The 12,836-nt window shown below is 35.7% G+C and overlaps 1 protein-coding gene across 1 annotated transcript; it reads right to left on the reverse strand.

The window, feature by feature from the left end:
• Positions 1 to 2,691: 2,691 nt before the first annotated feature.
• LOC127078853 (uncharacterized mitochondrial protein AtMg00810-like) lies at positions 2,692 to 4,764 on the reverse strand. The gene is made up of 3 exons (XM_051019273.1): positions 4,513 to 4,764; positions 4,237 to 4,279; positions 2,692 to 2,975 (listed from the first exon to the last, which is right to left on the reverse strand). Exons 1-3 carry the CDS (start codon positions 4,573 to 4,575, stop codon positions 2,692 to 2,694), a joined length of 390 nt encoding a protein of 129 aa, XP_050875230.1. The 5' UTR covers positions 4,576 to 4,764.
• Between the last annotated feature and the right edge of the window lie 8,072 nt (positions 4,765 to 12,836).

Consider the following 12,836-nt stretch of genomic DNA (forward strand, 5'->3'; position numbering starts at 1 on the left):
AAATCGGAGTAAAACAAAAAAAATGGATTGAACCTTCAAAAACCATTCGAACCAAATAATCGTAGCCGATTTTTATAAAACCGTTTGGTTAAAAAAAATTCATCAAATTGATAATTTTAAAAAAAAATTATAAATTTTAATATGTCAATATCAAAACTTAACATACACTCTCAATCACAAAACAAAAAAAATTGTATCTTTTTACAACCATACAAACTTTTAAGTTTTGTCACTCAGTTATAGTTTTTCTTTCAGCCACACTTCATTATCATGCCGTCTCTTTCAAACATAGTCACGATATCTAACTCAATATTGATTGTTGTTGTCAATTAAGATTTATTTTTCGTAGTTCAATTCAAATTCGTTTATTTAATTAATAAAATATATTATATTATTTATTTTTGGTATTTTATCTTATTTAATTTATATATTCTTAATTATTTGAACATTATTTTAGTTATTATATTCTATTATTTTTATTTTGGTTTGAATTAGTTTAACTTGGCTTATTGTAATTCTTTAATTTGATCAAATTATTCTTAAATGAATGTTGAAATGAATTCTAGAACTATGTTATCTTATTATATGTATTATCGGATATTGTTGTATTAAATTTGTAATGAATTTTTGAAATATTTATTTTATTAAGTTGTTAACATATGATTATGTGTGACATATTTATGAAATTTAGTTTTATATTATTAGTTTATTTAATAAACTGCTCGACCATAGGTTTAACCGGTTGAACTAATTGAACCTTAAACCGTAAGTTTCACCGGTTCAATCTTCAGTCCGGTTTTTAAAACATTGGTTTTAGATGATGATTTTACCATTGTCCTATAAAGGAAAATAAAGAAATATTTATTGAACTTTAAGGGTTTATAATATAACAACTAATACTTTTCTTCAATTTTGTTTTTAAGATTTTCAATCACCTTAATAAAGTCATTAACGGTAAGAAATATGATGATGAAATCTTTGTGGATGTTGGAACAAGAACCACTTTGAGTGGTGAATCAATCAAGTAAAATTGACAATGTGTCGAGATTTGAGATTGAGAAGGAGAGAAATATAATTGAGGGTGAGAGTGTGTATATTATATTATTCATTGAGATACCCTAAGGTATACATAGATTTACAAGTATTATGATACAACAAACTAATTGAAAAAAAATGAATGCGTACCTATAATCAGTGTTTTGGTAATCGGTTACAGGTGTTTTAATAAAACTCATCCATAACAGTGCTAATCGGTTACAACCTAAGTGTAACTAGTTACACACCCACAAACACAAAAACAAAATACGCCAGTTGTAATCGGTTACAAACCTGCAGTAATCGGTGACAACACCTGAATCAGGCATAAATCACATTAGTGGATAGGGTCTTGCTTTTACTTTTGTACAATTCTACATTTCACTAATATAGTTTTTCAATGAACTTATACAATTGTTATAATACGGTTTCAAAAATATCGTGTAGGCTAGATATAGAGATTGAGAACATATGAATAGAATAAAAATTGTATGTATTGTTGGAGTTATACCTTCATTGATGCACAAGAAGCTTGAAGAAGATGGAGATGGAAAAGAGAGAAAGAGAGAAAGAATAGATAGAATTGTAACTAACTTTTACTCAATATGAAAACGGTTACAACTACAGAAACTTAATTGCAACTTCAGTTAATATACACACTCTCAAATGCAAATGCCAACCAAATTAAACTTAAATGAAGTCTAAATTCAAACCAATTATAACTTGAATCTGAATTACTATTCAACATCATCCCTTAATTCATATTCAAGTTAAAGTCAACAAGACAAATTTCAGCCCTCAAATTGATGAAGTGTTCAGTCTTGGTTGCCTTATTCATCACATTTGCAAATTTCGTTTAAATACTTTACATTTATTCTACCATAGAAGACAAATTTCATGCCTGCTGCTACCGTTCATTTCGCGCCTGCTATGTCTGCCGGATTCCCGTGGGGAATGCCGCCAAACTTCATGCCTGAGGGTTTTGCGCCCATATTTACTTCAATGCCAGCGTCTAGCCCGGTCATGTCTGTGCCGCCACCTATAGTGCATACCTTACCTCGTGTGGAAGACAGCATTTATCATCATCCCTTAATTCATATTCAAGTTAAAGTCAGCAAGACAAATTTCAGCCCTCAAATTGATGAAGTGTTCAGTCTTGGTTGCCTTAGTCATCACATTTGCAAGTTTCTTCTGAGTGCTACAATGAACACCTTCAAATATTCCATTTTGAACTTGATTGCGTAGAAAATGAAACTTTGTCTACATATGTTTTCTTTTCCCATGCAGTACTAGGTTTTTTGCAAGGCTTATGGCATATTTATTGTCAATCATCAACTTGACTGGTTTTCTCACCTTGAACTTCATTTCCTACAACAAATTCATCAGCCAAACAACTTGACAAGCTGACAAAGCACCAAGTATGTATTCAGCTTCACATGTTGGCAAATCAATAACTGGATTATTCTTGGAACACTAAGAAATAAGGGCTCATGGGTACTTAAACAAGTATCTTGTAGTGCTTCTTCTTTCAACTTTGTCTCCACACTAGTTAGAGTCTGAATAGCATATTAGCTCACCATCATCTGACCCTCTAGATGGAAACAAAATGCCATACTTCAAATGTCATTTCACATACTTTAATATCTTGACTGCAACTTAATAATGTGACCACTTTGGTTTATCCATAAAACTACTCACAATTTCAATTATATAACAGATGTCAGGCCTAGTGTTACACAAACATCTCAGACATCCAACCAACTGTTTGAAGGTTGTAGCATCAATATCCTCACCTTCATCATCAGAATCTAACTTATGATTTATCTCAGCAGGTGTGACTGCTGACTTACAATTCATCAGCTCAAGTCTCTTTAGCAACTTAAGTTCATATTTCAGTTGATGCATAATGATTTTCTTTTTAGAGTGCAAAATCTTCATTCCTAGAAAATATACCATATTTCCAAGGTCAGTCGTCTCAAATGCATTCATCATCACCTTCTTGAACTTGTTCATTTCAGAAATACGGCTCCATGTCACTAATATGTCATCAATCTATCCATAGAAGTTCATATTTCAGTCTATGGTTTTACTCTCTCACTTTATAAATCTAATACTTTACATTTATTCTACCATAGAAGACAAATTTCGTTTAAATAATTTTTTGGTACTTAAAAATGTTTAAAATTAAACTCCTATATTCCATCAACTCATATTGATTTTTCAAATGTCATTGTGTTGGGTTTTATACTTTCATTCTAAAATTTGAATTCTTGAGCATTATCAGTCATTGAGTAAAGTGTTAAGCTCTTTCCTCTGGTTATCAATTTCTCTCTGCCTTAGGTAATCTCCATTGAAGATTCAAACCTTTAAAAACACACGATACAAATATTTGCAAGTTTTTCTATTGACAAGCATATGCACTAGGCACTCACATACAAAACATGCTTCAAAACACAAGATACTCACATACATGCTTCAAAACGGAAAGCCATGACAGAAGTAAGTATAGAACTTAGTTTCACTGCAGTTCATGTAGCTGCATGTTTTGTGCAGCTGTGTGGTGCATGCACTTAACTGAATCATAATCCTCAACAACATTCAACATAATCCTCAGAATTAAGTATCATTCAACATAATACTCTTTCAGAATTCTGATATACAACCATTAAGCGCCTACAGCTTGCGGAGGAAATTTGGAAAAACGTTTTGTAAAAGTCGATTAAATCCTTCTTCTCTATATCTTTCAATATATCAACCACCATCATGTCAGTATTGAATTTGCAGCTGAAGATCATTTTAATATTACTTTATTCAGCAAAAGATAACTTTTAAGCAAAAATTTAAGCAAAAAAGATAATTTTAAATACCTATACTTAATTATAGCTGTCCAAAATTCTTCGGTTTCCTTTTCGAGAGAAGGATCCATTGATAGAGTCTTTATCAAACTACTTTTGTAGTTTTGAAACACTTCATTGTCTAAGTCTCCCTGTAATAAACACCATGATTAGGACACTGCTTTTGTAATAAATACAAATGATCATTATAAGAGATATTTGAAACACATATACTAAAATAATTTTAAGGACTCACAAAAAACTCTTCAAGGTCATCAATAAACTTTTCCAAGCAATGTTGTAAGCTGCGTATCTTAGGGTGAGATGTGATAACATAAAATTCATATCCCCAAACATTGTGTATTACCTTTGTAGAACAACCAGCAGTATAACCAAAATGCTTTTTGCTCCTGTTTACGAATACATATTTTAGAAATTTTAGTATGTTTGATTACCAAATATCAAAAATAATTCTAAAGTGAAGTTGTTACCTCATCTCAACAAAAAAAATGTTCTTCTACTATCAGGGAAAGAGATTCAACAAAGCTATTAAATGCAATGACAAAACAAATAGAAACATAAAATTGTTAAAAATTAGTGTTAAAAAACATTTGTTGAGGGAATAAAAGATGGACAAAACTACCTTAATTAACGAATTGGAGCCATGAGAATCCTCGGAAGTAATGGAAATTAAACTTTTCGTCATGGGGGGAGGCAAACAACCTGATCGATATATCTATTAGAAACAGGCACTTCTTGTAGTCCGAAAGACTGCTTAATACACCAATATATACACCTCAGAGCCCTTAGATATATAAGTGAAAAGAGGGAAAGGGCTGAATATTTATAGCTCAGCATGATCGGCAGCATTATTTTTAGATTTGTAATATCGCTCTATTAATTATTCTGGAAATGTATCAATCGGTACTTGTTTCTATCACATATATCTCTAAAGGGAAGCATTATAAAATGGATAAATTGCAAAGTGGTGGCAATCTGATTATATAAGACTAATAGCTTAAGAAAATGTCTATCGAATGTTGAACTATCTCTTTCTTCTGGTTTTGAACTTATGAACTTATTCCTTGAATTCCCTTCTTATTCTTCCTTTTCCGTTTGGACTTTGAAAGAGTGTGTCTACTCTCATTCATTTATAAGTGTACAAGCATAAAAAAATAGCATACCTTCCCTTTCCCATTCAAAGGCATCTGAAACAACTTCCACTCTCATGTTGTTTGTAACAAAGTAACTAAGAATTTTTTTCATTAGTTCTTCATCCCATTTCTGAGGCAAATGGTCAGCATAAACGACATGCTTTGCTGGATACAATAACAAATTTTCTGTAAAATAAAATAACTCGAATAAAGATTTTGAAGGTTTGTTGAATAGTCTACCACAAAGAGTCTACAAATTATAAACCTGAAAGTTTAGCAGCATTTTCAAGTCCACTCTTGTCAAATCCTAGGTCAAATTTGATTTCCTCAATCCTATGGATTTCTTCAAATATCCATTTTGGTGGAGAATCACGGATCAACTTAATATACTGATATATTAAGCCTATAATTGTGAATATCTGAAAATTGATATATAAAAATTAAATTAATATTAGAAAAAGAAATGGGCTTTAAACATGTATTTTTACGGTATTAATTATCCTTTCGGAGACCAGAGGAACTGAGATAGATACTAATCACAAACACATGAGCAGCTGATGTTTTGAATATTCCATCGCCAACACTAGCCTCTACCTTTGAAGCCCATCAAAGATTCTTAAGAAATGAATGTAAGCTTCCTTGGCCATCTGAAACACTGAAGCACTTTCTTGGGTAATTTTGAAATTTTAAAGGAAGAGAATAGGGAAAAGTAATTGCTAAATAACATCTCTTACCTTGATTGATAAAATGAGATACATATATGTCTGGGTGATATTGATACACCTCGTATAGACATGGCAAAGTCCATGAAACTATCATCAATATATCATCACCGGTGGGATTATTTATACCGGATTTCCAAATAAAATGCTTTTTTGGAAGCCTTCTTTTTCTATTATTTTTTTGCTTGAACTCGCTGTTGAACCTGAATTGGATATAGGTACCATTGAAACCCAGTTGGATATACTTGTTTTGGAAACTTTTTCACGTCACACTTTTTAATAAAGTTGAAAAAACTTCCAACCCAAGAATAGGCTCTTATACAAGAAGCTTAGTAAGGACAATATATAAGTTCATTATATACTAAATATGATAATTTTAAATATACAACCGGATGAATTGGTAACGAAAGAAACTTTAATAGATCTAATATAAAAACCTACCTCCTCCTATAACTACTAACTTCATCACCTTTCCGTAGTATTTACTACGGTAGAACTCCAAGACTTGGTCGTAAAGATCATCATAACCGACTTCCCCCTCTAGCCTCAAATAAGTATATACATTACACAATATAAAAATTTAATGGTGAAGAACAAAATACACATACCTATTAAAAACACTTTATTATATTGGTGGCCTTGTTTTGATGTGTAGCATCTAAATTGATTAAGAATATATGCCGAATCATTTTGTCTTTCATAAAATTCTGCAGTTACATTAATTTGTTAGATAAACATATTAGTATTTTTGTTCATTCAAAAGAAAAAATTATATTTTATAAGATAAAAATGAAAGATACCGAATGTACTGCGTTCAATTCCGCCTTTAGAATGTCTTTTGAAAAAGTAGGTACAATTAAACTATCAGCAAATCTGTAATAATCAATAAAAGAATGATATGGCATAGGATCCCAACCAATCCTTTCCCAAAACAATTTGGATAGGATAAGAAATTTACCTCTCTAGAGTACTTTCCAAAAATTCTCCATTAATTTCAAAACTAAACCAACTATGCTCAACACCGGTAAATGCCATAATCGAGCTACCATGCGTTCAAACATAGTGTTCGAACTATAATTTAAATGTTTCAAAATAGTCCAATTAGTTAGGCACAAATTAGAAGTAAATATTTGTCAAAATTAAAAATTAAAACAAAGAAATTAGGCCCATACCGCTTCATTTTTGGAAAAATGTTGGCTCTCTTCAAAAAGAACATGTGCTCTGCATATAATTATTAGAGGTTAAATGAAAAGTAATAAAATTTTAAAAAATAAACTTCAATTTAATATAGTTTCAACCTAATAAATTAAATGGGCTAGCCCTTGAAAATTCCTCGGAGAATCCAGGGAACCTATGCCCACTCTCAATGATGCAGCAGCATGTAAAGATTGGTAAAAAATAATAGAATTAGTAGCAGCATGTAAAGATTGGTAAGAAATAATAGAATTAGTAGCAGCATGTAAGCAGATAAAACAAATAAAGATTGGTAAGAAATAATGGGAATTCTATCACCAATGGGCTTATAGGTATTTCCACAATAACCTCATCATAAGGGATGTCCACCGCGGCTATCTCTTCCTGGCGCTTGCTCTTGACACGACAATTTATCTGTAACTCGCCTTGATCCAACATTTGTTGTATAAAATTCCTCAACTTTTTATTGTTCTCTTCAGCAACTAGCTCCTCCGGGATTAGACCACTCTTCAGCAATTGTGCTCTTATCCTGGCGATAGGGGTTTGAATTTCTTCAACCTTTAGGATCAATTTCCCTTGATTACTCTCCTCAATGGCACTGACGGAAGCGTCCTTATGTGTTGGCATGGGATTGGTGTTCACGTTCGGGCATCTCGGAGTGAAGGAAACATCCTTTGCTTCAATCATGTCTTGTACCCGATTTTGAAATGCAAAACAATTCTCCAAGGTATGACCAGGTGCTCCCATGTGAAACTCACAATGGGCGTTAGCATCGTATCCGGGTGGATATGGAAAAACAAACGGTTTTAGCTCCCTCAATGTCAGAAGGCCCTCCTTTTGCAGATATGGGAATATCTGGCTATAGGGTACTGGTAGAGGATCAAGTTGCCTTCTTGGAGGCCTTGGCTTGAATTGTCATGGTGGCGCGGTGTTTTGCTGTTGATGATGATGTTGATGTTGTGGTTGATACACTTGTTGTTGCTGCATTCGTTGTTGATAAGGTATGGGTACCACGGCGGCGACTTGGCCATATGAAGCATGTTGCTTCCCCTTATAGCCTCTGGATATAGCGTTCGTGTCACCTTTTCTTTTCTTTGGGAAGCCTCCAAAATACTTTTTCGGTGCGCTAGGGGTTGCCACAGCTCCTTGAATCTTTCCATCCCTCAACCCTTTTTCTATGCGATCTCCGATTGTGACTAGATGTGCAAAGTCGGACGCTGCACTGCTCACTAATCTATCAAAGAATGGGTCCTTTAGCGTGTCCACAAATATTCCGGTCATTTCTTTTTCAGACAATGGTGGCTCTACCTTAGCAACCAACTCTCTCCATCGCTGGGCGTATTCTTTAAATGACTCACTTTCTTTCATGGCCATCCCTTGTAACTGCATTCGGTCAGGTGCCATATCTAAGTTATATTTGTATTGACGGAGAAATGCGTCAGCCAAATCCTCCCAACTTTGAATCCGCCCCTGCTCTAAGCTCATGTACCATCTTAGGGACGCTCCACTTAGACTGTCTTGGAAATAGTGTATAAGCAGTTTGTCGTTTTCGGTATGAGCAGCCATTTTCCTGAAGTACATTACTAGGTGACTTCTTGGGCAAGTCTGTCCTCTGTATTTCTCGAAATCGGGAGTTTTAAATTTAGTCGGGATGACCAAATTTGATACCAAACGCATGTTCATGGCAGAGGCGTCGAAGATATTATTCCCCTTTATAGCTTTGATCTTCTTTTCCAAGGTACGAAGCCTATCTGCAGCAAGATCTAGAAGTATCTTAGGCTTTGGTTGATCAAGCACGTAGAAAGCATCGTACGGGTCATCTCCAATTTCGGATCCATGATGAGTAGACGCATCAGAAGGCTCTGCATGATCCCCATCTTCTTTGCCTCCTACCGGTATCTGAACCAGTCTCTTCTTGGTGGGGACGAAACTCTCGTCTTGGGGGTTCAAACTTGGTGTGCTATCATTCCTTTTTGCCCTAGCTTCTTCATCCTCAATCCTCTCTCTTTGGGCAATTGCGAGCATTGTCTCCAATAGCTGATCCATTTTCTCTTGGATCGTATTGATGTTTGTCCTCATGGTAACTTGGTTAGCCTAAACTTTCTCTAACGTCATCTTGTAGTTGCTTCGCGTCTCGTATCGGTGTTGATTAGTCAGTGTGGCTGGATAAAGGGTAAAAAGGTTGGATAAATTTTTTGAATTTTTATGAAGTGTGATGCATAATGAAGATGCGAATGTTATGCATATTTTATTTTCAAGGAATCGTTCGAGCTCCATTAGTTGTTAGTAATTCGAAGGAACAAGAAATACTTAGAATAACAATAATGGAGTAATTTTTAAACGTCATTCATTCAAGTACATAACATAGGGGTCCAAAAAGGCCATAGCTCAAAATACATTGTTAAAGGAACAAAATAGAAGACATAGGAAAATTAAACTGCAGACTTTTTGGCTGGGAGCTCTTCTAGTTCTTCCTTGAATCTCTTCAGCAACCCTCTACAGAGCAGAATGAAACTGATTATGGCTGGAGGAGTGATATCTTCCTTTAACTCTTCAACTGCGTCTCTTAACTTCCATGGTAATTCTTTAGCCGCCCAATTACAGAACCTCACTAGCCCATCGAGCTTTGCACGGAACTTATCTATCTCCTTGCAAGAAGTCTATGGTCTTCTTAAAGGATTCATAGTCTTCAATCACATACTTTCTTCCTTCAACCATATGAAGTTGTCTTGGTGTAATGACTCTAGATGGTTCTTCCAATAACTGGCAGACTCTGTTGCGTCTCTTACTTCTCGACACTTTTCCTCCCATATCATGGGTGAAACCCTAGAAGCTTCGGTGGCTATATTCTTGAGTCGGCGTTCTTGATCTGCTTCAGCCTTTGCATGACGAACCAAAATGGTGAGTTCTTTTATCTGAGCCCCAAGTGTATCTCTTATCGTCTTGTTTTCCTTCGTGGCTAGATGCCACCAACGCTCATTGTCTTGACATTCTTTCTGAGCTCGTCGTAATTGACCCTTAAGAGTATCTAGACAATGGTCAACTTGTTCTAATCCCACTTTGATCTTTTTCCTCTTATGCTCCTCTTTGTTAAACTTTTCCACATGTGCTTGAAGTTGTGCATCCTTTCTCTCAAGCTCCCACTTCATGGTGTTTTTCTCATTGATGATTTGTTGGAGTTTTATTTTCAACTCTTCATTCTCTTTTTCTAACTTTGCCATGGTGGTCTTGATTTCCTCAACTTCTTCAATAGGGACATGGGTGAGCTTAGGTTCAGGAAGAGGTACAGGGGTCCGAATGATGAATGGCATTTTGATCATCTCCACCCTTTCCTTTACCCAATGAAAATACGGTTCTTTTGTAATCCCATTTGCTCTCCCCAAATCAGCTTTCCCTTTTCGATTGACGTTCTTCCAAGCCTCTCTGATTCGTTGGAACAAGCTAGGATTCTCAACCCCAAAGTCAAGCAACAAGAAAGCTTCCAAAGACCTTGCCTCTAGAGGGCCTTCCATTAGGTAGCCAAGCTGTCTTAGTGATAGAACCGGGTTAGAATTCACGCATCCTTGAGTTCCAATAAGTGGTAGATTAGGAAAATCTCCATAGTTGAATATGATGTCCATGTTGATATATTCTTTGGAATACCAAGAATGATCTTCAGATCGGAGTGATCCCAATCTCTGAGGCTAACTAACATCTATTTGTTCAACCCAAGCACCTGTCTTTGGAAGATGTTCTAGAAACCACTGATATAATAAAGGAGCACAACAAGAAATCATTCCTTTCTTCTTAGTGTACCTATGGCTCATGTAATAGTAAACATCAGCTAACAAGGTAGGTATTGGGTTTCCAGTAAGGAAAACGCAAATAGTAGCCATGTCTATGAAACCATCCATATTTGGGAACAGGACGATGCCATAGATGGCCAGCGAAATAGCAGAGTAACAAGCGCCCAACTTTATGCTTTTAGTAAGGTATGAGCTCTTTCCAAGAGAAAACTTAGCGAAAATCCTTTGGTATTCCCTTTGGTCTCTAGGTTAGCCTCTACTTCCTTTTCATCCATGTGAAGCGTGTTAGCAATGATCTCAAGGGGTAAAGATTCATTTATCCCTTCAAATAGTGGCTTGTTTTTCATAGGAATCCTAACAAGACGCTCGAATTCTTCCAATGTCGGTGCTAGCTGTAAGTCTTGGAATGTGAAGCATCTTAAAGGTAGGTCGTAGAATTGGGCCAAAGTGATTAAAGTTGTATAGTCCACTCATTGGTTGAGGATGCTGAGCAGATTGCCATAATTCTTTCCAAAGTTGATTTTGTATACCAGGTGCATCTGAGAGACCAAGTCACTTAAGCTCCTTAGATCGGGATCTTTGAACTTGAAAGAATAAATGTTTCTTTTGCTTGATTCCATGTTTCTTGAATTCCTGCAACTTATGACACTCAGATTCCTTGGAAATAAAATAATATGAATGTCATGTTATGAATGATGTTATGCATGCCACAGGTAGGTCAACATACAGGCCGTGAGAGTGGGTATCCTTGGTTACTAAAAAAAACCCTTTTGGGAGGATGCTAAAGTTAAGAGGTTCCCAAAGTCATTAATCACTATTTGGGAAGGTTATTGTCATGACGAAAGCTCATCCGCCAATAACATCCCCAATAAGAGTCTCGTCTGGGTGAGGCCTTCGTATGATCCCAAAGAGGAAGACTCCTAGTGGGTCCATACTACACAACTCTCGAGTCCAAGGTTCTAATAAGGTTCTCAGAGTCATAGATCGAGGTTGAGGATACTACTGTAAGGTAGTAATACGCCCAAGGGATCTCATCTAATTGGGGCTTTCGTATTAACCCAATAAGTTTGGTACTTTTCGGGTAACTACTACATAACCATCGGATATAAGGGGTTAAAAGGTCCCTAGAGTCATAGATCCAACTTGAAAATACTATTGTCGTGACGAAGACTCGTCAGACAATAACATCTCAAGGGAATCTCCTCTAGGCGGGGTCTTCGTATCGTCCCAACAAGGAAGACTCCTTGTGGGTGTCCACTACGCAACCACCAACTTAAACTTATGGTTTTTCTCATACTCGGGTCGAGAGCCTATCTTACAAAGTACCACCAATCAGAGAACCCCAATAATACATAGCCAATAAAACACCATACAATAATTATGACATAATAATAATAACAGAATAAATAACAAACAAATAAAAAAATTAACACACAATACATCAACTGAACTAAATTGGGCTTCACTCTCTTTTGCTTGGAGCTAGTCCCTAGCAGAGTCGTCATCTGTCGCATCTCGAAAAATATGATCCCTCGCGATGGTCGTGGAAAAAACTATGTTCGAACAGAGTCGCAACCGAACTTTATTTATTCCGATGAAAGAATAGGAAAATATCGATAAAACCTTTGAGAAATATAATAGTGGTCATCGCAACCATATTTGGGTTCAGGAGTGGATCACGTAAGGGGAAGGTATTAGCACCCCTTACGTCTGTTGTACTCAACGGGGACCTTTTAGTTCTAATTTGTATTTCGAGTGTTAATTCATGTTTGTTTATTATCTTCGGGTTATAAATATATTGAAAACATAAATGTATGGGAATCTCAGAAAGGGAAAGGGGAGGGTTTTTTATTAGGGTGCTCGCCAAGATCTCGCAATCTCGTGCCTACGTATCCTTATGGTGCAATAAGGAAGTCAGAGCATTCGTAGTTCAGGGAACTACGGTTGGTTGGTGTTTTTTGACGAACGACTGTGTAGCTCGCGTTCTAAAGGCTAAACGTTGGCTTGTCTACTCTCGGTTGAGGCTTAAGCATTGGTTTGTTGTGCGCATTAGAAAGGATTAACAATGTTCCTTTTGAGAAGAGTTTTGGTCACACGGGGGTGACAAGTTGG

This window comes from Lathyrus oleraceus, chromosome 5 (genome assembly GCF_024323335.1).
Source record: "Lathyrus oleraceus cultivar Zhongwan6 chromosome 5, CAAS_Psat_ZW6_1.0, whole genome shotgun sequence".
NCBI classification, from domain to species: Eukaryota; Viridiplantae; Streptophyta; class Magnoliopsida; order Fabales; family Fabaceae; genus Lathyrus; species Lathyrus oleraceus.